The following is a 24673-nucleotide window of genomic DNA, read 5'->3' on the forward strand; positions in this document are numbered from 1 at the left end:
GGGTTCTTCAGCATTCCTCTGTCTTTCTTAAGGATTTTAATAGAAACTTAGTATTGGTGAAATCTATCATTTCCTGCCCTTAGCTTGATATATATATATATATATATATACACACACACTATATTGCCAAAAGTATTCGCTCACCTGCCTTGACTCGCATATGAACTTAAGTGACATCCCATTCCTAATCCATAGGGTTCAATATGATGTCGGTCCACCCTTTGCAGCTATAACAGCTTCAACTCTTCTGGGAAGGCTGTCCACAAGGTTTAGGAGTGTGTTTATGGGAATTTTTGACCATTCTTCCAGAAGCGCATTTGTGAGGTCACACACTGATGTTGGACGAGAAGGCCTGGCTCTCAGTCTCCGCTCTAATTCATCCCAAAGGTGTTCTATCGGGTTGAGGTCAGGACTCTGTGCAGGCCAGTCAAGTTCATCCACACCAGACTCTGTCATCCAAGTCTTTATGGACCTTGCTTTGGTCACTGGTGTACAGTCATGTTGGAAGAGGAAGGGGTCATCCCCAAACTGTTCCCACAAAGTTGGGAGCATGGAATTGTCCAAAATGTCTTGGTATGCTGAAGCATTCAGAGTTCCTTTCACTGGAACTAAGGGGCCAAGCCCAGCTCCTGAAAAACAACCCCACACCATAATCCACCCTCCACCAAACTTTACACTTGGCACAATGCAGTCAGACAAGTACCATTCTCCTGGCCACCGCCAAACCCAGACTCGTCCATCAGATTGCCAGATGGAGAAGCGCGATTCGTCACTCTAGAGAACGTGTCTCCACTGCTCTAGAGTCCAGTGGCGGCGTGCTTTACACCACTGCATCCGACGCTTTGCATTGCACTTGGTGATGTATGGCTTGGATGCAGCTGCTCGGCCATGGAAACCCATTCCATGAAGCTCTCTGCGCACTGTTCTTGATCTAATCTGAAGGCCACATGAAGTTTGGAGGTCTGTAGCGATTGACTCTGCAGAAAGTTGGCGACTTCTTCGCACTATGCGCCTCAGCATCCGCTGACCCCGCTCCGTCAGTTTACGTGGTCTACCACTTCGTGGCTGAGTTGCTGTCGTTACCAAACACATCCTATCACAGTTCCACGCTGGAATTCACTGAGCTCCTGAGAGCGACCCATTCTTTCACAAATGTTTGTAAAAACAGTCTGCATGCCTAGGTGCTTGATTTTATACACCTGTGGCCATGGAAGTGATTGGAACACCTGATTCTGATTATTTGGATGGGTGAGCGAATACTTTTGGCAATATAGTGTATATATATATATATATATATATATATATATATATATATATATATATATATATATATATATATATATATACACACACATACACACACATAAATATTATATATATATATATATATATATATATATATATATATATATATATATATATATATATATATATATAAAATATATACTTGTATATATATAAAAATATACTTGGTCTGTATTTTCTAGTTTTGGGTCCTTTTATTTATTTATTTTTTTATTTTTTTGCTTCTTGCCATTTTAAAGTGAGCTTCAGTTTGAGCCTGTGCAAAATTAAATATTACTCATAATTTTTTACTGTTATGTTTATGATAAGGACAGACTGTTCTGATTAAATTGCTCTTTAAGCTTTGGTCATTTTGTCTAAGAGCATACCTGCTAGCTCACAGAGACGATAAACTAAAACTGGGGTTTGATGAAGCTCACAGTTCTCCTGATCCCAGGCTGCAAAAGATGGGTCAAGGTTTCTTCTCCAAAACAGTGGATTTCCTTCAACACTTATCTTCATTTTGCTCATCCAGGTCTGAGATCTACACAAACACAACTGATCTGAATAGTGAAAAACCAAAGAAATCTTGTTATGCAACAATCAGACATCAGTCATGACTTTCAAGCAGTTTTAAACTTCTCCTTGTCCAACAATCTATAGATTTAACTCAAATACAGAAGTAATAATAATAATAATAATAATAGTGATGAGGAAGCTGAGTGCAGCCAGAACGCTCAGCGTTTCATCCTTTATCATCACTGAGCTCATTTAAACACCATCTATTTCACACCTTCAGTGACGTTCCATTAAAAACTGGAAGTAGAACGGCAATTACCGCCAAAATGAGTTTAATTTCTACGGTAGTTACATTTCTCCTGCACTGTCGCAGGTTTTATGCTTCTTGCAAGAAAAAAAAAACACAGAAAAGTAGCAGTGAGAGGAAAAAGAAGTTTGAAGTGATGTAGGCGTAATAACCCTGATTCATTAGAGCTGTCGAGTTTCCTGACTAAAACCACGGCGTGTTGTGTTTAAAGGCCACTTAAGTCAAATGTAAACAAAATGAAGAGTTTATATTAAAAAACTTAATATTTATAAATGTTTTACTGTAAATATCTACTGATAAAATATTATATAAATTAATATGTTGCCAGTTTAACCTCTTTATGTACCTGTTGTATATATGGAAGCTGTTTTGATGTTTATTGATTAAGTACGTTACTTAAAATTCTCTTTTTTTTTTTTTTTAATAATAAACTCATACAGGAAACCTCAGAGATACGGGACCCAGAGGCTTCGGCTGACATTCCTGCAGTTCGGAGCTGTATTTGTGCCAGAACTTTATGAGGTTATGAACTTCTGGTTGCTGTGGTGCTTAAAACCCACCAGAGACGGAGGAGTATCTCCAGCCGATGCGCTACACTGAAGCTCTCTGAGCTGGAAAACAAATAAAGCCTCACGTTCCACTGGCAAAGTTAATTATGCTAATTCCTTTAGCGCCGATTAGGAAGTCAGTGATGCTGCTGGCTGCAGGGAAAACGCTGATAACGCAGAGATGTGACGAGGAAGAGAACCAGGAACACACTCGTGCTCCGTAACCAAACAGGTTTACTCAAAAGACAAGAAGTTGTTGTTGTGAAGAAGACGCCATTTTGGAGAAATTGCACTTCATGTCTTTAGACACATTTCAAATACGGCACGTGATGTCAGTCAGATGAATTCTGTAGCAGACGAAAGGCTGAAGGTTGGAGTTAAACCTCCAGGAAGGAAAATAAACGTGGTATGATGAAGCTCTGAGATAAAGAACGTCTAAAGATGAGAACTTTTAAAGTGTTTATCATCAATGCTAACATTAGATTCCACGCTAGAGCTAACTACAGCTCAGATATTGTTTTTTGCAAATTTGATAAAAACCTGCAACCTCACAAAACGTAGCTGGATTGTAGAATTATCGTAACTAGAATTACGTGAATAATTAGTAGCGGCTGTGAGGACGCAAAATGTCCTGTGAGTGAACTGACAAATATTTTTGGTGAATATAATAAAAGAAGCCAAAAATACTAAAACACATTATTGATAAAAAATTTGAAAATCATTTGGTGAAATGTCTTAAAATGTCTTAAAATGTCCATTTTTTTCCCAATATTCCACTGAGTTAAAGTCAAAAAGATTTTAAATAAATAAGTAAATAAATAAATTAAAAAAAAACATAAGATGCTAATAAAATCAAAGCATGTCTAAGCTATTCATATAGCTTAAGGGAAAAAAACGAACAGAAGCCAAACACATCACAAATGAGATGAACAAAAATAAATTTATTTAAAAAAAAAAATAAAAAATAAAAATTTCCACAGGTTCTAGCAGGAACCGTCTGTGGAAGTGTTCCAGAAAACCCTTGAGAAATATTTCCTCTAGAACAAAACTTACCTGAGAGCCGATGCACTGAAGACGTGAAAAAGAGCAGAATTCTGAAGTCTGATCACAAACTTAAGATTTTTTAAGGACAAATGTAATTAAAGAGTGACATCATGAATTAATTGGTTGAAAAAAATGTATATATACTTTTTAAATCTCATCATTTATTAAAAAGTGATAATATTTTCCTCTCATTATTATTAATCATTAAATTTAAATAAATAATTTTCTAAGACCCAATGAGTGACTACTCATTACTGACTTTATTTTAATAAAAATAAAATATTGCAATAAATTAATATCTGTTTTTTTATATTCCTTGATTATTTTTGGCTCATCAGGAATAAAAGCGTTCCTCTCTGGATTATCATCTCCAGTTGCTCTGAATCGCTGGAGTAAGAGACACACAAATTTATCTGTAGAGAAAAAAAACCCATAAAGACGTAGTTGCATGCGACTCCGGATGAAAACGGCTTCTGATTATTAAACTCCTTTTTGCATTTTTCAGGTTTATGATCATCAGAATCCCTGAAATGTAACGATTAAAGGTTGAGTAAGGGTTTATTCTGACCGAGCTGTGGAGCTTGGTCTGATTGTTTTGACCATAATTTAATCTTTTTTTTTTTCCTTATTATTTCTTGAACTGCACAATTTTTGTATGCAAATCAGCCATTTTATTTATTTATTAATCAATTTATTTATTTGTGAGGAAAGCCAGGGATGATCTGGGATTTCTGTATCAAACATTTAATTATTTACTTTTAGTTTATTTTGTTTTAACTGAACATTTGTTTTTTGTTTTTTTTTCCTTTTGGAGCACATTTTATTTACTTATTTTATTTATTTATTCTCCATTTTCATGCACTTGTCGTCATCTCACACACAATTACTTTTTTTTAAAAAAAAAATCATAATTAGCAGGTTTTCTTCATCTTTAAATGACTTTAATCAGATTTTGTGGAAGCACAGCGCTCCTGTAAGAGATGGAGGCGTGACTGATTTCAGTTTCCTTCTTCAACCACAATGAGGTTTTAAAATCACATTTTAATTCACTTTTATCTTCCGCGGACAAAAGGACAGAAAGCGTTTGGTTCTCACGCTGGTATGAAAATGCCACATCGCTTCATGATTACAGGCCGTTATTTTCCCGTTCCGTAGGAATCGAAGCTTTTCCTCGCGTCTTTCGGTGCAGAAAGGCAACAATAAAACGGCGTGAACGTCGCGGACGTCTGATTGCTATCATAGCTCCGCAAATTTGATTTTCAGATGTTCAGAATTTTTTTCTGCTGACATTTTGATGAGTGGTTTTCTAAAACACGCTTGGCAAAGATCAAACCGGAGCTTTCATTCCTCAGCAGAGGAAAAGAAAAGAAAAAAATGGGAGGGAGGAAAAAAAAAGAAAAGAATAGTGAATGCATGTCATTAAGAGAGGAAAATCGAGACAGTTTATGGCAGCGCAGCATGTCAGAATTAATAAACACGTATGTGAGAGCGCAGAGGCATTCTAAAAGCCTCCAACACACGGGGCAGGAGGCGGCCATTTTCAATAACACACTCCAAATTGGTTGGAATTGAGAGTGAGCGTGAGTGACGCCGCTAAATGGCCTTGTGAGCTGACAAATAAGTTCAGAGACAGGTTCGGAATTGGATAAAAACACAGGCGCTACGGGAAAGCGTCCCGGAGTGATTAAAGCAGCACTAGTTTGTGTTTTCCGGCCATTTAAATTGCGACTGTTTCTGAAGAGATTTTTTGAGCACCGTAAATATATCATGGGGCCGCGAGGAAACGGGAACGGAGAGACAAAAAGATTCACGACTCGGGGGACGAGGAAGAAGAGAGAACTCGACACACACACAAGGCAAAGGAAGAAAACTCGGAACACGGAGCAGGAGGAGGAAAGAGAGTTATATTATATTTCAGACTGTGCAGAATGGTGTGATGAGAGACGAGGTGGAGGTGAAGATGGAGGTGATACACACCGTACACGCCCCGCCCCTCTCCCCCTGTGCTCACCTGTACATCAACGGATTTAACTTCACACAGGGACTTATTATGACTGTCACGGCTCGCTGTGTGATTAGGAACATTCTGGACATTTTTTTTTCCAGAATTCGGAATATCATGGCTGGAAAAAAATATAATAAAAGACTGGTGCGGCTTCGACGTGGCTCATCCGGCTTCTTGTTCACGTTACAGCATCCTCCTCTTCTCGAATTCCTGTGGAGGAAAGAAAATATAAGAGAAACAGAAACTCAAATCAACTAAAGTTTCAATCTGACATTTTCTTGCAAGTCAGGTTTATATCAATGCCCTCGTTTAATACGGTATGGTTTCTATAGCAACAGCTCAGTCACAGGGTCTCGTCCAGCGAGTGGTCCACAAAAACAGTTTAAGAATAGAAACACGTGTAAGGAGAGGTCTGCTTAACATTTTTTGAAACAGAACTATAAAAATTACGACTCTAATAAAAACAGAAGTCTATATTTTTTGGTAAAAGAGCATTCGCTCGTCTCAGTCGTTGATTACTTTCCTGCTGAGGCACATCCTGCTATCAGCTTCTCCAATTTTCCAAAGAGCGAGTTTTGCTGGTGAGTTCAGGTATTTATTTATTTATTTATTTTTTAACCCTGACTGCCGTTTTAGCAGAAAAAGCAGAAATGTCACGTTTTCCAGCTCTCTACACATTTCACTGTAATAACAGCTTTAATAAAAACTACAGCACAGCGTAAATTTTATAACAAAGTGCTGAAGTTAATACAGAAAATCACAGACCTTTTTTTGTGGCTTGAGGTTCGAGTACAGGATGAGTCTTATGGATTTAGAGCTGTACATTTTTATCACCAGGGGGAAAGCAAAAAAAATGAAAGTGGTACTCTCATAGAACATCAGTTATAAAACTGAACCTCCATCCCTGAGGTACACCCAGGATGAAAGCGAGACTCTGCTGGTTTAATGTGTTTGATTCCCGAACATGAGTGGAAGCACAGAGACAGAGAGAGAGAGAGAGAGATGACTGGAAACCATTAAGCTGCAGTGCAGTTATTTACATAGTCAATTTAGTAAGAGTAACAGCTGCGGGGCGAGCCGAGACGCTTCTGAAAACACATTTTCCCCAACTGGCTCGGGCGGAATTGTGCATTTCGGTCGAGAATTCCCTTATGCAAATGCCATTTATCAGGACAGGAGAGTACGCTGCATAGAAAATGGAGAAAATGGAGAGGACGTCTGGGGTTCTACTGCCATCTAGTGGACGTCCGAGAAACGGACAGAGCCACGGTGAAGGAGTTCTGGAGCAGAATTCAAAGCTGAAGTGGGAGTACGTGGGTTACAGTGTGTGTGTGTGTGTGTGTGTGTGCGCGTGTGTGTGTGTGTGTGTGCGCGTGTGTGTGTGTGTGTGTGTGTGTGCGTGGAGAGAGGTCAGAGATAAAGTGTGTTATTACTGCAAGCACAGAGATTCAGAGAGAGAGTCAAAAAGGGAATCATAGCAAGTCAGTGCGCGTGTGCGTGAGACAAACACCTAATTAAGATGAATCTAACAGAACGCATTGGTAATTCATTCCGGTTATTAGCACATGCCCATGTTTTGCGGAGATTAACCCGGCCAATGAGATTAAGAGAGATCTATGAACACGACGAGGCGCTAAATAAATAAGCGGGAAAGCGGTTTTCATCACCGCTCGCAATGTTTACAAATCAGAAGCCGGAGAGAAGTGGAGAAATCGAGCGAGACGCTATCGACACGCTGGAACTCACGGGCCGCTCATAACGAAAAGCGCGGGATGATGAATGGGTTTAATACACGCCTTCTCTTTTTCATCCTTCTTGTTAAAAGAGTAAAAGATGAGATAAAGATGTCCCCCCCCCCCCGAGGCTTCTCTTTTTCCGTTTTCCTCAAAACTCAACATTCACCGTCTGAAGCTGCTCCATCGCTTAACTGCTGGGGACTTCACCCGGGTTTTTACACCCAGGCTTTTATTTCATTATTTCAAAAAGATTTTTTTTTTTAAACTGAGTGAAAACAGATAGATAGATGGATAGATGGATAGATGGATGGATAGATAGATAGATAGATAGATAGATAGATAGATAGATAGATAGATAGATAGATAGATAGATTTAAATAAATAATAAAAATAAAATCTGTGCTTTTGGAAATCTGTGAGGGGAAAAACCTCTGGGGGAAATAAATAAAATAAATAACAGAAATAACAAGAACAGTAATAATAATAATAAAGTCTGGAAATAATTGTTACTTTCAAAAATCTGAATTTTGACTAGAAATAAAAGGTCCATAATTTTCTGGAAATTTTAATATTATGACTTGTGTTGGGAGTCTGGAGTTTGTAGATGATGTTAATGAAGTGTGTTAATGTTCAGTCCCATCTCACCTTGAAGATGGTGCTTCCCAGCTGGGCGGGGGACATGCTGACCACCACGCCGGCCGACTGCAGGGCGGCAATCTTCTCTTTAGCCCCGCCCTTTCCTCCTGCGATGATGGCACCAGCGTGACCCATCCTCCTGCCGGGTGGTGCCGTGAGACCGGCGATGAATGACACCACTGGTTTAGCGTTGGCACCCTACACACACACACACACACACACACACACACACACACACACACACACATCAATTAGGAATAGAGGATGTAATTATTTGAACTCCTGCGTGTTCTTGATATACAGACCCGAGATCTGAGTGGAAACTGAACTGGACGAGAATATCTGAGCGACTGAAAATGAAACCTGAATAAAGAGACGGATCCTCCGCAGCGATTCGGCTTCATCTTTTCTTTTCTTAAGCGTTTTTAAACACAGATAGCATTTCTCCATTATTCTTGCGAGAGGCTATTGAGCATAATACCTCTCCAGGCACTCGAGATCCAATCTAAACGCCGTAAATCTGCGGAGAAACCTTGATTGATTGCCATACGAGGCCAAATTGCTTTTTCCACTGTTCGAAAACTCATCGGAATCTCTTCGCTCAAAAATTCCATCGCTGAAGTAAAAATACGAGACTGAACAATGTGTGTTGGACAGCGCGAGCCGATAGCGCCTTCGGTCCGGGGGTAATTAGTCACATCCGAGCTGATTAGCTGCTGGTCTGCGTTTGTGCTGCTGACGGATCGTTACGTTTGACGGTCGATCTATTGTTTTCCTCTAACGGCCAACGTTCCATTCGCCATTCACGTGGTGGAGTGAGACGTGAGCTCAGGCCTTAGAGAAGCTTGATGAGAAGATCCATTTCCAAGAAACTAGTTCCTGATTCATCTCCAAGCTCTGAAAACTGATTTCTCTGATCGTAATTACGACTTTTGGTGGTGCTCCTGTGCGTAAGACTCGTAAATACAATCTATCTGGGATGACCGTCAGCACAAAGCCTTCTACAGAAATCTAACATCTTCCTCAAATCAGACGCGGAGTCTCGGGTTCGTTTTCCCACCTAATTTTCCAGCAAGTCAATCTAAACAGGTGGAGAATTAATGAGACCCCCACCGGTGGTTCCTCAGCACACACAGGGAGCTCAATTAGCATTAAAATTCCAGCCTTTTGTTCTCTTTAGCAGCTAATCAGAATTGCTTTAATTATAAAACACAGAGGCGAGGTGTTCTCCTTCTCCTCCTCCACCTCGCCACCAGAGGACCGCTCGCACCGCCTCACTTTAATCTGCCCAAGATTAACATCGTAACCAATTACAGGGCGTGTGCACCGAGCGCCGAGGGAACGTCTGCAACAAAACACTGCCGAGTTTCGCTCCTTTCTTCTTTTAAACAGCGTCTGTTGTTCGAGTCGCTCCACTCAACCGAGTCTTGTTTGGAAAATGAATTACAACAGGTTTTAAGGAGAACAACCAGGAGTGTGAAGGAGCAGGATTAAAGACGACTCATGTGGAGGAGAAGCACATAGACGATAATAACGCTACGAGCGCCCACGGCTTTCCTTACAATAAACAAAAAAAAAAGAAAAAAAAAGAGGCAGAGACGTTATATCAACAAAGCTTTATTCAGATCGGGGATACGAGAACCTCCTGACGAGACGGGAAAATAGCACCTCGCGTTCTGGCGAAGAATAAAGACGTCATACAGAGACGGAGCGAGCGACAACACACACACCTGTCTTTGTTAAGTTTTCAACAAAAAAATAAAAAATGTCAAACTCCAGCGAAAGAATCGCTGGCCAAAAAGGCTTCAGAAGGAATAAATAAGTAATAAATGAATGAATAAATAAATAAATGGACAAACTTGTTTTTTTTTCCTTGTTAAACTGTCACAAAGACACTTCTCCAAACACCATACCAGAAAGAGAAAAAAAAAAAAAAACTATTAGTCAATTCAGAGCCATTTCATTCACATAAAGTCCTCCAAAAAGTTTTGAGAGCAAACATCTTCATAGACTTCAGCAATATTTACAGCAGCCTCATCGTTACACCATGCTGGAGAAAGCTGGAAGGAAGGAGGAGAAGGAAAAAAAAAAAAAACCTGACTGTGATTAAACCGTTACTATAGAAACGATAACATAACTTCAGACCAATCAGAATCCAGAATTCAATACGTTTTATTCCCAGTCCCTCACATCAGCAGGCAGGTTTCCTTTCCGCAAACGAATTATTACCCAACAGCCAGAAAGGCATGATCAGTGGAACTTAACGTTAACGCTAACGAGGACACGTCAAACCGATCGCTCTTCACTTCCTCCACATCTGCGAGCCGTCCTGCGGTAACGAGCTTCAGAAACTAAACGCCACGTAGGTGTGAAAGGGTTTGGAGCGTTCCGAGTGGAGCCTGGAGTTATTCTGCTATTGAAAGGACATCATTCTCCTGCTCGGGTGTTTGACAGACTCAATAATTAACGACAAAGAAGCACTAATGCACTTTTCTCCATTTCCTTTTCTTACGCTGAAGCAGAAAAGGCAGAATGGTGGGAGTTCTGACAGGAGAGAAGTCCATCACCTGGGGACATGTTCTTCGTGTTAAAGAGCTTCGTTTGCATAACAGTGACGGAGTCTGGAATCCGACGGCTTTAAACTTCTCATGAAAGAAAAGTTGATGAAACTTTAAAGGCATTCTTTACCTGAGCTCCATTACAGTCAGAGGAGGTGGAGTTTAGAGTGGGTGGGGTTTAGAGACACAAACATAAAATTGTCTAAAGCGTTCCTCTGAGTTCACTCTGAGCTCTTGATGGAACTTCTACACAGAACTGAGAGGAACTGCTCTCATAAACCACAGAGTTACCAAGAAACAAGGGAACAAAGCAAGAAAGACAAGAAAGAAACCGAATAAAATCAAATAAAAACAGAAATTGGAAGAATGGAAGAAAATATTGGAGAGAGAGAGAAGAAAGAAAGAAAGAAAGAAAGAAAGAAAGAAAGAAAGAAAGAAAGAAAGAACTGAGAGGGGAAAAACAGAAATTGGAAGAGAGAGAAGAAGAGAAGAGAAGAGAGAGAGAGAAGAGAAGGAGGAGTGAGAGAGAGAAGAGAAGGAGGAGTGAGAGAGAGAAGAGAAGGAGTGAGAGAGAGAAGAGAAGGAGGAGTGAGAGAGAGAAGAAAGAAAGAAAGAAAGAAAGAACAGAAACCAGGAGGAAGAAAGGAAATATAGAAGAGAAAAGAAAAGAAGAGAAGAATAAGGGAAACAAAGAAAAAGATAAAGGCACAAAGAAATAAAGACAAAAAACCCCCAAAACAAATAAAAGCAGAAATCTCAGAAGAAAGGAAAGAGTGAAGAAAGAGACAGGAAATATATAGAGAGAGAGACAGAAAGAAGAGAACAGTATGAAGAACAGAAGCAGCGTCCCAGAGAGTTTTATTAATTTGAAGGAGGAATCTCAGGAGGGTTCGAGGAAGCGGTTGTGTGGAAGCTCCAGACGTCAGTGACGTGAAGTTAAGACACATGAGGAGGATAGAGTGGAAGCCGAGTCGGGTCAGAGGTCAGGTCTATGGAGCGGAGCGTCTCCTTGGCGCTGAACAGAGGTCAGAGAGGAAGCGGAAGCTGGAGGTGAACTCTTCATCCTCAGAAACCCTGCGGTGCACAAGACTTCTGGCCTTTAGAAGAATAACGGATCCCGAGGTGGATCTCGCACCGCTTCACTTCTCAAACACGTGTCGGTTTATTCTGAAACACGGGGAACGTCTCGGCGCTGCGCTCGGAGCTCGCCGCCTTTAAATTCAGACTGTGGTTCGAATAAATTTACTCCGTTCTGTGTGGAGATCGATTTAAAGGTCAGACTGCAGCCACTGAATAAAACCTTAAATCCACACGTCAAACTCCATTACTAAGAAACTCTTATTCAGCAGTTATTAATCATTAATTAACACTAATTACTCAACAGGGGATTTGCTGTGGAGCTCCACCCCCTCCTCTCCTCACACTCACTCTATAGCTCGACTTTTCCTTCATTATCACTCTCTTTATTCCGTTTAAACTGGAACAGCACCGCTTTCTACAAGGAGCAAAAGTTTTGGCACCTTAAATCACCACAATGTTTTCTGCAATTTATATTTTAGTTTTTAGAAAGAGAGAGAAAGAGAAAGAAAGCTAAAAATAAGAGAAATGTAAATGTATAAGAAAAATACAAAAAACAGAACAGAAAATTAAAAGAAAGAAAGAAAGAAAGAAAGAAAGAAAGAAAGAAAATAAATAGGAAAAGGCAGAAGAGAGACAGAGAGAGAGAGAGAGAGAGAGAGAGAAATAAAAAAAGAGATGTTCGAGTGTCTCTCTGTAAGAAGAATATTAAGAGTAATTCAGTGTCTCGTCTTCGTTAAGGTGTATTAAATGACTGATAGATATTTCAGCCAATAAGAGCTCACGCTTCATCAGAGACTCTGGTGTGGACATCTGACCGCTGACCGCTGAACAGGAGAGGCGTGGTGAGTGTGTTGTGTTGCGTTGCTGAGACTCACAGTGTTGTGTTGCGTTGCTGAGACTCACAGTGTTGTGTTGCGTTGCTGAGACTCACAGTGTTGTGTTGCGTTGCTGAGACTCACAGTGTTGTGTTGCGTTGCTGAGACTCACAGTGTTGTGTTGCGTTGCTGAGACTCACAGTGTTGTGTTGCGTTGCTGAGACTCACAGTGTTGTGTTGCGTTGCTGAGACTCACAGTGTTGTGTTGCGTTGCTGAGACTCACAGTGTTGCGTTGCGTTGCTGAGACTCACAGTGTTGCGTTGCGTTGCTGAGACTCACAGTGTTGCGTTGCTGAGACTCACAGTGTTGTGTTGCGTTGCTGAGACTCACAGTGTTGCGTTGCTGAGACTCTGTTTTGATGAATGCAGTGTGTTGTGTTGCTGAGACTCACAGTGTTGTGTTGCTGAGACTCAGTGTTTTGGTGAATGCAGTGTGTTGTGTTGCTGAGACTCAGTGTTTTGATGAATGCAGTGTGTTGTGCTGCTGAGACTCAGTGTTGTGTTGCTGAGACTCACAGTGTTGTGTTGTTTCAGGAACTCGGCAGCGTTCTCCTCAGCGTTTCCTCCGATCTCTCCGATCAGGATGATCCCCTCAGTTTTGGGGTCCTGCAGAAACACCTCCAGACAGTCGATGAAGTCGGTGCCGTTAAACGGATCTCCACCGATTCCTGCAGTTAAACAGAGACTTTCAAATAAACAGAAATAAAGTGTGTGAAATAAAGTGGAGTGAAGGAGTGTGAGCTGCTGCGTACCGACACACAGAGACTGGCCGAGTCCCACCTGCGTCGTCTGGTGCACCGCTTCGTACGTCAGAGTACCGGACCTCGACACGATGCCTGGACACACACAATAATACAAGAGTTATTTTGTTTTTAAGAGAGAGTTTTGTGTTGAAGGCCATGTTGTGTGGAGTTAAACTCACCGATTCTTCCTTTCTTGTGAATGTGTCCGGGCATGATCCCGATCTTACACTCTCCAGGCTGTGAATCGGGTCAGAAAGATATTCAGAACAGCGTGGAATTAGACTTAAAGACGTGATCTCAGATCATTCATCAGATTCTGACTCTAACACTGTGGAGAACTTTACAGGAACCATCAGAGGAGACGTGTCTGATTTTACAAATCACACAAAAATGTTTTTATTGCAGCCTGAATTAGTATAGACAGAAAGAAAGAAAGAAAGAAAGAAAGAAAGAAAGAAAGAAAGAAAGAAAGAAAGAAAGAAAGAAAGAAAGAAACAGAGGGAGAAAGCGAGACAGGCTAACAGACTAAGAGTGAGACAGAGGGAGAGACAGGCAGAGAGAGAGAGAGAGAGAGAGAGAGAGAGAGAGAGAGAGAGACACAGAGACACAGACTGAGAGACTCAACCACAAGGTGGCATTGCAGCTCTTACATTAATGACCCCGGGGCAGTTGGGGCCGATGAGGCGGGTGATGTTCTGGCGCAGGAGCTTGTGTTTGACCCGCACCATGTCCTGCTGTGGGATTCCCTCCGTGATACACACTGCCAGCGGGATCTCAGCGTCGATGGCCTCGATGATGGCGGCCGCCGCAAATGGAGGAGGAACATAGATCACCGTGGCATCGGCTCCTGTTCCCGCCTTCGCCTGGAGATGCAGAACAAACACCTCAAACACACGCTAATCCACGCTGACCCGCTGTAAGTCGCGTTAGCTTCGTTGTCACGGCTACAACACACACACACACACACACCCCATTACCTCCTTCACTGAGTTGAACACCGGCAACCCCAGGTGAGTTTTCCCGCCTTTTCCAGGAGACACACCTCCGACTAACTTGGAGCCATAATCCAGAGCCTGCTGACTGTGGAAGGTTCCCTGCAGACAGGAAACAGAAGTAACACGTGAGGCTCTAGCGGTTTTTACCTTGCGCCCATTTAGCACGAGAATCATAATTTTATTCCTCTTCTCTGAGTGGATTATAAAGCCGCAGCGTGGCTAATCTTTAGCGCTCCTGTGTCGTGTGTGTTAATCATTACAAGTTCAGCTTGTGTCAGGCGAAGTGTGCAGCTCATAAACCTACAGCTGTAATCACTCGTCCTCAAGGACGGAAAAATAAATAAGCAAGGAAAGAAAGAAAGAAAGAACGAAAGGAGAGAGAGAGAGAGGGAGAGAGAGAAGGAGAGGGAGAGAGAGAGAGAGAGAGAGAGAGAGAGAAAAGGAGAGAGAGAGAGAGAGAGAGAGAGAGAGAGAGAGAGAGAGAAAAGGAGAGAGAGAGAGAGAGAGAGAGAGAGAGAGAGAGAAAAGGAGAGAGAGAGAGAGAGAGAGAAAAGGAGAGAGAGAGAGAGAAAAGGAGAGAGAGAGAGAGAGATAGAGAGAAGGAGAGAGAGAGAGAAGGTGTGGGAAGTCATCACTTTCTCATCCCCCCTCATTTAGAGTTGCTAACGCTGCCGATTTTCCTGAACGTCTCCCGCCTTAATGACGCCGCCGCAGACCTGAGCGATGGTCCGCTAACGGAGGAGACGAGCGACACCAGTGACACCAGAACCGTCGCTCATCTGCCTTCTAATTATCCTGAGTGCCCGTTAGAGCTTCATCTAATAACCTTCTATAATGGACACAGAGAGAGAGAGAGACACACACAGACAGAGACAAAGACAGAAGGGGGGGAGACACAGAGAGGAGAGAGAGAGAGAGAGAGAGGAGAGAGACCGAGAGAGAGAGGTATATATATTTGCACTGTTTATATTCAGGAGTTCTTCAGCACCCCCTGCTGGTGGTTTTCTGTAAACTCTCCTGATTCATTAGCAGATTTTGTACAGGATCTGATCTCTACACTCTCAAACTTCTAACATTTATAAAATCACATTCTCCAGCTGCATGACATTATTTATAAATAAATCTGAATAAACTCTAAAGTGTGCTCTCTAGATTTATTTTATGAAACTTGAACCGAAACGTTTTAATTTTATAATTAATAAAAGACTGAATTATACTGAATCACATTAGTGTTGTGCGTTTGATTCTCCGCCTCTCATAATCCTGTAGTGGGTCTTATACACAGTGACATATTTAATTGTGTGTATGTGAGTGTGTGTGTAAATATATTATATATATGTCCAGTGAGGGAAAAAATGATTTGATCCCCTGCTGATTTTGTACGTTTGCCCACTGACAAAGAAATGATCAGTCTGTAATTTTAATGGTAGGTGTATTTGAACTGTGAGAGAAAAACGCAGAAAAACGCATTTCAGAAAAGTTCTACATTGATTTGCATTTTAATGAGTGAAATAAGTATTTGATCCCCTATCAATCAGAAAGATTTCTGTCTCCCAGGTGTCTTTTATACAGGTAAGGAGCTGAGATTACAGTAGGAGCACTCTCGGGGAGTGCTCTTAATCTCAGCTCATTAACTGTATGAAAGACACCTGTCCACAGAAGGAAGCAATCAATCAGATTCCAAACTCTCCATCATGGCCAAGACCAAAGAGCTGTCCATGGATGTCAGGGACAAGATTGTAGACCTACACAAGGCTGGAATGAGCTACAAGACCATCGCCAAGCAGCTTGGTGAGAAGGTGACAACAGTTGGTGCCATTATTCCTAAATGGAAGAAACACAAAAGGACTGTCAATCTTCCTCGGTCTGGGGCTCCATGCAAGATCTCACCTCATGGAGTTTCAATGATCATGAGAACGGCGAGGAATCAGCCCAGAATTACACTGGAGGATTTTGTCAATGATCTCAAGGCAGCTCAAGTCACCAAGAAAACAATTGGTAACACACTACGCCATGAAAGACTGAAATCCTGTAGCGCCCGCAAGGTCCCCCTGCTAAAGAAAGCACATGTACAGGACCATCTGAAGTTTACCAGTGAACATCTGAATGATTCAGAGGAGAACTGGGTGAAAGTGTTGTGGTCAAATGAGACCAAAATCCAGCTCTTTGGCATCAACTCAACTCGCCGTGTTTGGAGGAGGAGGAATGCTGCCTATGACTCCAAGAAGACCATCCCCACCATCAAACATGGAGGTGGAAACATTATGCTTTGGGGGTGTTTTTCTGCTAAGGGGACAGGACAACTGCACCGCATCAAAGGGACGATGGACGGAGCCATGTACCGTCAAATCTTGAGTGAGAACCTCCTTCCCTCAGCCAGGGCATTGAAAATGGGTCGTGGATGCAAAGAGGAGTGGGCGCAAATTCCTTGAGATGTGAGATGTGTGCAAACCTGGTGGCCAACTACAAGAAATGTCTGACGTCTGTGATTGACAACAAGGGTTTGCCACCAAGTACTAAGTCATGTTTTGCAAAGGGGTCAAATACTTATTTCACTCAATAAAATGCAAATCAATGTAGAACTTTTATGAAATGTGTTTTTCTGGATTTTTTTTGTTGTTATTCTGTCTCTCACTGTTCAGATAAACCTACCATTAAAATTACAGACTGATCATTTCTGTGTCAGTGGGCAAACGTACAAAATCAGCAGGGGATCAAATCATTTTTCTCCCTGACTGTGTGTGTGTGTGTATATATATATATATATATATATATAAATAAATAAAAGTGTGTGTTTTGAACCTGTTTCCCTGTGAAGCCCTGACAGATGACTTTAGTGTCCTTGTTGATGTAGAGACTTTTCCGTGTGGCCGTGTAACAGCGCCGGACTCCAACCTGCTGCTGCTGCACTGTACACACACACACACACACAGTAAGTAAGTAAGTAAGTAAATAAATATATGTATATTCTTAAAAAGTAATAGTAATAATAATGATAAATATGAAAAAGAAAAAAATAATAATTAAGAAAGAAAGAAACTACTACTAACAAGAACAATAAAAAAACAAAAACTAACAGTAATAATGATAAAAACAATAAAAATAAATAAAAGCAAATAATAATAATAATAATAATAAGAAAGAAAGAAAGAAAGAAAGAAAGAAAGAAAGAAAGAAACTACTACTATTACTATTAATAGGTCTGCAACTCTACCCGGGGTTAAAGGTTAAACCTTGTCACCGGCGCACTGGTCAGTTTACTGTACAATTCAGGACAATCTCTAACAATAAAAACATTTCTAAAAAAAATAAATAATAACTGATTAAAATAACGTGTCGCTAAAGATCTGGTTCAAATCTAAACAACTCTTTATACTAAAATAAATAAATAAATAAATAAATAAATAAATAGCCAGGCTTTTGAGCAGATTTAATATTATTTAAAATAAATAAACTAATAATATTCTCCTGTGTGACTGGATTATTTTTTTTTTATTTTTCTAATCAATAAGTAAACATTTTATACTGAACATAAAAAAAATACAAAAAAACATTAGTCTTAATTTTTTTAATCAATTAATTAACAATAATTCAATTAATTAATAAATGTATTTCTCTTATGCATGTTTGATAATCAATTAATTAATTTATATCTTCTTATTTTAAGAATAATTTTCTGCTTGGTTGAAATTTCTGTATTTTTTTAATATTTAAAATAAATTTAATTAAGCTAAAAATAAGTACATTAACAAAAACAACAACAACAACAATAATAATAATAATATCTTAGATAAGAAGATTTTTTACTGATTTGTTAAATGAATAATAAAATATTTTGCTGTTAATTATTTGTGAGTTTCTAAGCCGCTCTGTGAAAATGTAATCAGCGCACTTTCTTGGTGTGTGTGTGTGTGAGAGAGTGAGTGAGTGTGTGTGTGTGTGTGTGTGTGTGTGAGTGTGTGAGAGTGAGTGTGTGAGAGTGAGTGTGTGTGTGTGTGTGTGTGTGTGTGAGAGAGTGAGTGAGTGTGTGTGTGTGTGTGTGTGAGAGAGTGAGTGAGTGTGTGTGTGTGTGTGTGAGTGTGTGTGTATATGAGTGTGTGTGTGTGTGTGTGTGGGTGTGTCAGAGGAATAAAATCACCTGGAGCTTGAGCTGCTGCAAGAAAATCCTAAGAGAAACTTATACTGATAAGAGAAACTTCAAGCCCAAAGTCCAGAAAGTTACACAAGAGTCCCGAAGACTTTTCATAATAAGAGCCTTTATTTATTTATTTACTAATATTTTTATTTAAAAAGTATTTTCATTCACTATATTAGTCTTTTTTGTATATATTCCTACTTCTAGTTTTATGTATTAATATATTTATACTTAAACACAAAGATATAAAACAAAAAAAATCATTTTATACTTTTTTTTTTATTTAACTCAAATGATAATGATTAAGAATTAATAACAGTAATCTATTTGATATAGTAGATGGGCTTGATCCCAAATACCTCGCTGCTCCCTACACTTGTGCACGAGCCCCTCACTTCAGCTGCTACATTCCTGAGCCCTATCCAGTGCACTAGCTGAAAACACGAGCCGGTTCGACACTCTGCCTTTCAAGCTAGCAAAAAATGACAGTAAATCGCTAGCTAGTAATGAGTTAGCTGGCTAATGATTGATAATACGTATTTTAAAATAATGACATTAATTAAGCATGTAAGAAAATGTGCATTTAAAAGCAGTTTATAAGAAAAAAAGGATAAAATCTCAGCAGTAAAGGTGAAAGTTCACCAGTTCACCGTGGCCCAAGTAGCGCTTAGCCGGTTAGCAGGTCAGGCTAACAGAAGTTATGCTAATCGTGTAGCTGCGCGGACTTTCTGAAATAAATGACGGCGAGGATCAGGAATAAAACCCAAAGCTGAACTGCTGCAGAAGTGTAATAAACATGTTATAAACTTACACAGGAGCCGCGCGAGCAGTCTGCAGTGAGACATCCTGGGTCACTCAGCAATGACACACACGCACACACACACACACATATATACACACACACTACTACACACTCTCACACACACGCACGAGTGTCTTTTCAAGTGCCTGATCCGTTTGCTGTTTCTTTTCCCACCCGTTTTCGTACGTAGCCAAGCCTTTTCCATTACGGTTGCCAGTGGAAATAATTTCGCACAATTAACGGATCCTTCATCCTGTGAGAGCTTTTTTTTTTTCTTTTTCTTTTTGTTATAATTATAATTTGTTTATTTAATTATAATGTCCGCTTTTTGTAAACTGGATCATATCTATATTTTATTATAGTTTAATTTAACTCAGCCCAACTTTATAAAAAAAGATAGAAGATATTTTAAAACACAATAAATAAATATTTTATTTACTACAATTTCCATATCTCTTCCTTTTTCGCCTCTTCCTTCCTTCCTGACAGACAGACAGACTGATTGATTGATTGATTGATTGATTGATTGGTTGATTGATAGATAGATAGATAGATAGATAGATAGATAGATAGATAGATAGATAGATAGATAGATAGATAGATACTTTATTAATCCCAAGATACAACACGTACAAAAATATATAATATACATCAGAATCAGAAAGAGCTTAATTGCCAAGTATGTTTGCGCATACAAGGAATTTGTTTTAGTGTCACAAGCTCCAGTGCACAGAGACAACAACAATACACAGAAAATAAAAAATAAAATAAGAAATAGAAATACACATTGAAATAGAAAAATAAAATAAATTACAAACAGAACAGAATAGAGTAAGATAAGATGTACCAGGATGTAGGGTGCTAACAAATAAATATAATGTTATTTCACATTTTTTTTTAGAGTAAGATGAGATGTAGGAATGTAGTGTGATAACAAATAAATATAGGGTATTGCACATATTTTCATTGCACCGTGGGGGGAACATTTAACTGTTCATGAGGTAGATTGCTTGGGGGAAGAAACTGTTCTTTTGCCTGGCTGTCCTAGTATTTGGTGCTCTGGAGTGCCGGCCAGATGGCAAAAGTTCAAAAAGGAGATGGTTTGGATGTGAGGGGTCCAGAGTGATTTTCTGAGCTCTTTTCCACACATTGGATGTATACAGTTCTTGAAGGGTGGGCAGGGGAGCACCAATAATCCTTTCAGCCATCCGAACTGTTCTCTGTAGTCTTCTGATGTCTGATTTTGTAGCTGAGCCAAACCAGACAGTTATAGAAGTGCACAGGACAGACTCAGTGATGGCTGAGTAGAACTGTTTTAGCAGCTCCTGTGACAGGAACTTCCTCAGCTGCTGAATATCAATCTATATATTTATATAATTAATCTGAAGAATTATATATTATAATTTTATGATGAGATGATATTTTCACAACAAACAGCTTCTTGGTCCAATTTAATCAGATTTAATTAAAATTATAATGTAATTATTATTGTTATGAATCTTTAACTAAATCTTATGGTGAATGAGTTTATCTAAGGTTCATTTTAAAATGATAATATTATTTCTTTGTTAGTAAATAAATCACATTAACCAAAAGCTAACTGTAACTGCAACAAAACATGATACAAGAGGTTTCTACAGTTTAACTGCTGAAAAGATTTTGGATAAAACGATAATAATAATAATAATAATAATAATAATAACGACTTCTTGACACCTTTTATAATACATATTATGCAGATTAGTTTTAATCCAATCAGCGCGAAGCCACTCACGTTCTCTCAGCCAATCCTAGCACAGAAGGCGGGATTTGTCTGAATACGGGTGTTAAATAAAATACGCTTCAATATTAACGTTCCTTGTTACAGACGTGTTTAATTCCGTCTTATAGTCTTTATTAAACATTATTAAGCTATTTTTGTTTTGGATAAATTATAGAAAACTGTGTAAATAAACTAAGAAATTATCGATACAGGAGCTCTGAAAAAGACCCAAAAAGCGCAAAGGATTGTGGATAATGAAGGCCAATGACGGTTAAATATGATTTTTAGCTGAATTATTCATGGAAAACATTTACTTTACGGCAAAAAAACTGCTTCGTGTTCTTTTAAAATGAACGGAACATTATATTGATTCAGCACTATTTTCTCTAGAACTAAAAGCAATCAAATCTCTAAGGATTTGTACTCTTTTAATATATTTTTTTTAAATAGAAATGAACTAAATGTCGCCGCCTCGTGTACAAACGTGTGTACTGCATGCTTCATGTTCGTAAGCGTGTATATAACATGCGAGGTTTGTTAATTAAATAAAACAAATATTGGAAACATTCAGAAAAAAATCGCAGAGATTTATAGAAAGTTGGAAAAAAAAGACAATTAATGTCCATAAAACAGCTAGATATATTTTAATACATCTTAATATATTTTTATATATCTTGGTTGCCAGTTCTGGGTGAAAACTGTAAAAGTATAGTTAAAGTATATTTACTTTAAAATGTATGACATGATTTTATAATACATATCATAATATAAACCCTATTAAATTACAAATAACATAATCAAATAAATAAAAAAAATCAACATCAAAAACAAATGTTATTATTAAAATTAAAATCGAACTAAAATGTATTTTGCTTTTAATTATAGACGTTATATCGATACAGTTTATTTTACTCTAAAGTATAAAATATATAAAATTGTTTAATTTTGAATACGTTTTAAAATATAAATATATTTAGATAAAGGGTTATTCACGCGCACCTGGCAACCAGACCCTGACACGATGACAAAAAAAAGGTGGGGCTTACCAGATAATCTAAACCAATCAGCATCGACCAGCTCTGTGGCCTCTGATTGGTTGGCGGTTTTTCCGTCGTGTCCGCGACACTGGTCGATTCTCTAACGGAGTTTGCGCTCGCGCGTCCAGTCCGTGTGGCAGGAGATACGCGAAAAGCGCGAGCTGCGTGGCGGAACTGACGTCATGACGTAGAAAGTGACAGGAAGCGTCTCGCTGTTAGGTGTGAATTTAAAAGTGGACACGCAAAGAAAGTCCTTCAAGATGGTTTTAGAGACGATTTCCAAAATTATTAAAGTGCAGCTTCCGGCATATCTGAAGAAGTTACCGCTGCCGGACACCATCGGAGGATTCGCGAGACTCACAGGTGAGAGTGTCTGTGTGCATCATGATGGGGTTTTGTTTTCACTTCAACTAAAACTTTCAGCTCCATTTTACCTTCAGCTCAAAAACATGTAGAGGAAATAAATCTCCTTTCCTCTCTTTCCTCTGCATGCATTTTATTAAGAACATTAAAACGCTGTTTTCTTCCCCCTCTTTGTTTACTCTTTACAGTGATCTTTAATGTGTGCAAGCAGAAATATGCAAATGAGGCGACAGCTTATTAAATATTCATAGTCGCGGATTTGCATATCGCATCGCTGTTTTCAGAAACTTTGCTTCGCTTCACTTTACTTTTATTATTATTATTTTTATCTCGTTGCGTTTTAAAGGTGGAGTAGACATTTTAAAAATATTTGTTATTGGACCGAAGACTTCGAAAGTGTGTGGAATAGGATAATAATCAAATAGCGGTATGCAAATGAAGGCAGGATCGCGCTAGAAAGTGGGCGGGGCTTGTGCTGAATTTCAAATGAGGGTCAAACATTTATCTTTCTTTATAGACCCTCGACTTGATCACAGTGTATTTATTGTGTGAATGTTATCGGAGACTACTTTTCTGGATTGACCTGTGTGTGTGTTCAGTGTCAGAGTGGCTCCGCCTCCTCCCCCTGCTCGGGATACTGGCTCTGCTGGGTTACCTGACCATCAGGCCTTTCTTGCCCAAGAAGAAGAAACAGAGAGACTGCCTCATCAACCTGAAGATCCAGAAGGAGAACCCGAAAGTGGTGAATGAGATCGATATCGAAGACCTGAGGAGCACCAACGTCTGCTACTGCCGCTGCTGGAGATCCAAAACGGTGAGAGAGAGAGAGAGAGCGCACTCGAGTACAGTAATCATCTGGGGAGCAAATCTGTAGAGAATCAAATTCACACTAAACTGCTTCATACATCATCAGTTCCCTTTAGAACGATTTGTCTTTATAAAGTTTTGGGTTTTTCTTTGTATTATATAATAAATCTGATCCTGAGGCATGAAGCTACATGAGATCTCAGACTGTGATGTCACAAAGTAATCACCAAGAACCAACCACAGTCACCATGCAGATCCTTCGAGGCTCTGCGGCGCATGAACACTTTTATTTACAGAAACTACATGCTCAACTAGCTAGCCGTGTAACTTCGCTAATTTTAGCGAGGAACAGTCAGTGGAGGTCGTGGGAACGAAAGAGTTTCTAATAAATCCTAAATGAGGAAGTTTTCTGCTCCGAAGCAGTGCTGATGATTTGCATGTCAGCAGCGCAGAAGACTGTTAAGTTTCCTCTTCTAGCTGAACAGCCTGCGACTGAAATAAACAGAAATTCCCCTTCCACAGAGTTCGGGTTCATCATCTATAATGACATGAAAGACATTGATTTGTTTATTATTAGCTGTGTATTTCTGATTTTTCTGGGGTTTTTTTTCTGTTTCAGTTTCCTGTTTGCGATAAATCACACATAAAGCACAACGAGCTGACGGGAGACAACGTCGGGCCTCTGATCCTCAAGAAGAAAATTCTATAATCCCCTGATAATTTTATTCCAGTGGGAGCTTTTGCTTCTTTTAAAAAATTTTTTTTCATGTTTACCTTTGTAGAAAATGATTGTCTTTCTCTACAGTGAGCCTGTTGTATAGTGTTTGGGAGGGATGTTTAGACTTTTTTTTTGCCATTGTGTCACTTGTATACGAAATATTAATAATTTGTGCCTTAGATTTCATCTTGTTCTGCTTTAAGATATTTCTGTTCTTGTTAACTTGCTGTGTTCAATAGAACTGGACCACAACTTTCAGTGGAATCACATTGCCATAAACTAAGAAAAACTGTGCTGATCATCAGGAAATCGTTAGTGTTTTTGTTAAACAGTGGACCGAGATCGCATTAGGGGGGAAAAACTAATAAATTAAAATACAAAAATAAACTTTACTCTGTGTTGTGTTTTGTTTACTTTCTTGCTCACATGCTCATGCTAAAGATAATTGCATTAATAAATCTATTTAAACATGATCTGTACTTCATAACTAGATGATAAACTCCAACATTTTTTGGTGCCTTTATTTCAAGTGTTAAGCGATGACACTTTCCTCTTCTGCTGCTACACGACTTCTGCTTCTGCTGTGTAGTGAAGACGCTCATACGAGTCTAACGCTCAGACTTCCTCATAATTTCAGCCACACAAGTCATCCTTTTTTCTTTCTTTCTGTTTTTCTCTTGATTTCCTGTTTATTTTCCGTCAATCCTGTCTTTCTTCCT

General features: G+C 39.4%; 2 protein-coding genes across 2 annotated transcripts; one reads left to right on the forward strand and one right to left on the reverse strand.

The window, feature by feature from the left end:
• Window positions 1-5586: 5586 nt before the first annotated feature.
• Window positions 5587-19414, reverse strand: suclg1 (succinate-CoA ligase GDP/ADP-forming subunit alph). The gene is made up of 9 exons (XM_058384893.1): window positions 19277-19414; window positions 17133-17239; window positions 14313-14429; window positions 13986-14198; window positions 13515-13572; window positions 13345-13428; window positions 13109-13260; window positions 8089-8277; window positions 5587-5917 (listed from the first exon to the last, which is right to left on the reverse strand). Exons 1-9 carry the CDS (start codon window positions 19308-19310, stop codon window positions 5891-5893), a joined length of 981 nt encoding a protein of 326 aa, XP_058240876.1. The 5' UTR covers window positions 19311-19414; the 3' UTR covers window positions 5587-5890.
• A 2826-nt stretch (window positions 19415-22240) lies between these two features.
• Window positions 22241-24346, forward strand: cisd2 (CDGSH iron sulfur domain 2). Its single transcript, XM_058384894.1, has 3 exons — window positions 22241-22429; window positions 23029-23243; window positions 23856-24346. The coding sequence occupies exons 1-3, from the start codon at window positions 22327-22329 to the stop codon at window positions 23943-23945; spliced, it is 408 nt and encodes a 135-aa protein (XP_058240877.1). The 5' UTR covers window positions 22241-22326; the 3' UTR covers window positions 23946-24346.
• Window positions 24347-24673: the final 327 nt, after the last annotated feature.

This window comes from Hemibagrus wyckioides, linkage group LG29 (assembly GCF_019097595.1).
Source record: "Hemibagrus wyckioides isolate EC202008001 linkage group LG29, SWU_Hwy_1.0, whole genome shotgun sequence".
Classification (NCBI taxonomy): domain Eukaryota; kingdom Metazoa; phylum Chordata; class Actinopteri; order Siluriformes; family Bagridae; genus Hemibagrus; species Hemibagrus wyckioides.

Excerpts from the sequence above, each read along its gene's own strand:
- cisd2 (XM_058384894.1), top strand. The coding sequence starts at position 22,327 with ATGGTTTTAGAGACGATTTCCAAAATTATTAAAGTGCAGCTTCCGGCA. Across the intron at positions 22,430-23,028 it reads AGGATTCGCGAGACTCACAG|TGTCAGAGTGGCTCCGCCTC; the intron begins GTGAGAGTGTCT and ends GTGTGTGTTCAG. Across the intron at positions 23,244-23,855 it reads GCTGCTGGAGATCCAAAACG|TTTCCTGTTTGCGATAAATC; the intron begins GTGAGAGAGAGA and ends TTTCTGTTTCAG.
- suclg1 (XM_058384893.1), bottom strand. The coding sequence starts at position 19,310 with ATGTCTCACTGCAGACTGCTCGCGCGGCTCCTGT. Across the intron at positions 13,573-13,985 it reads ACTGCCCCGGGGTCATTAAT|CCTGGAGAGTGTAAGATCGG; the intron begins GTAAGAGCTGCA and ends CCCGATTCACAG. Across the intron at positions 8,278-13,108 it reads TCCTGAAACAACACAACACT|GGTGCCAACGCTAAACCAGT; the intron begins GTGAGTCTCAGC and ends GTGTGTGTGTAG.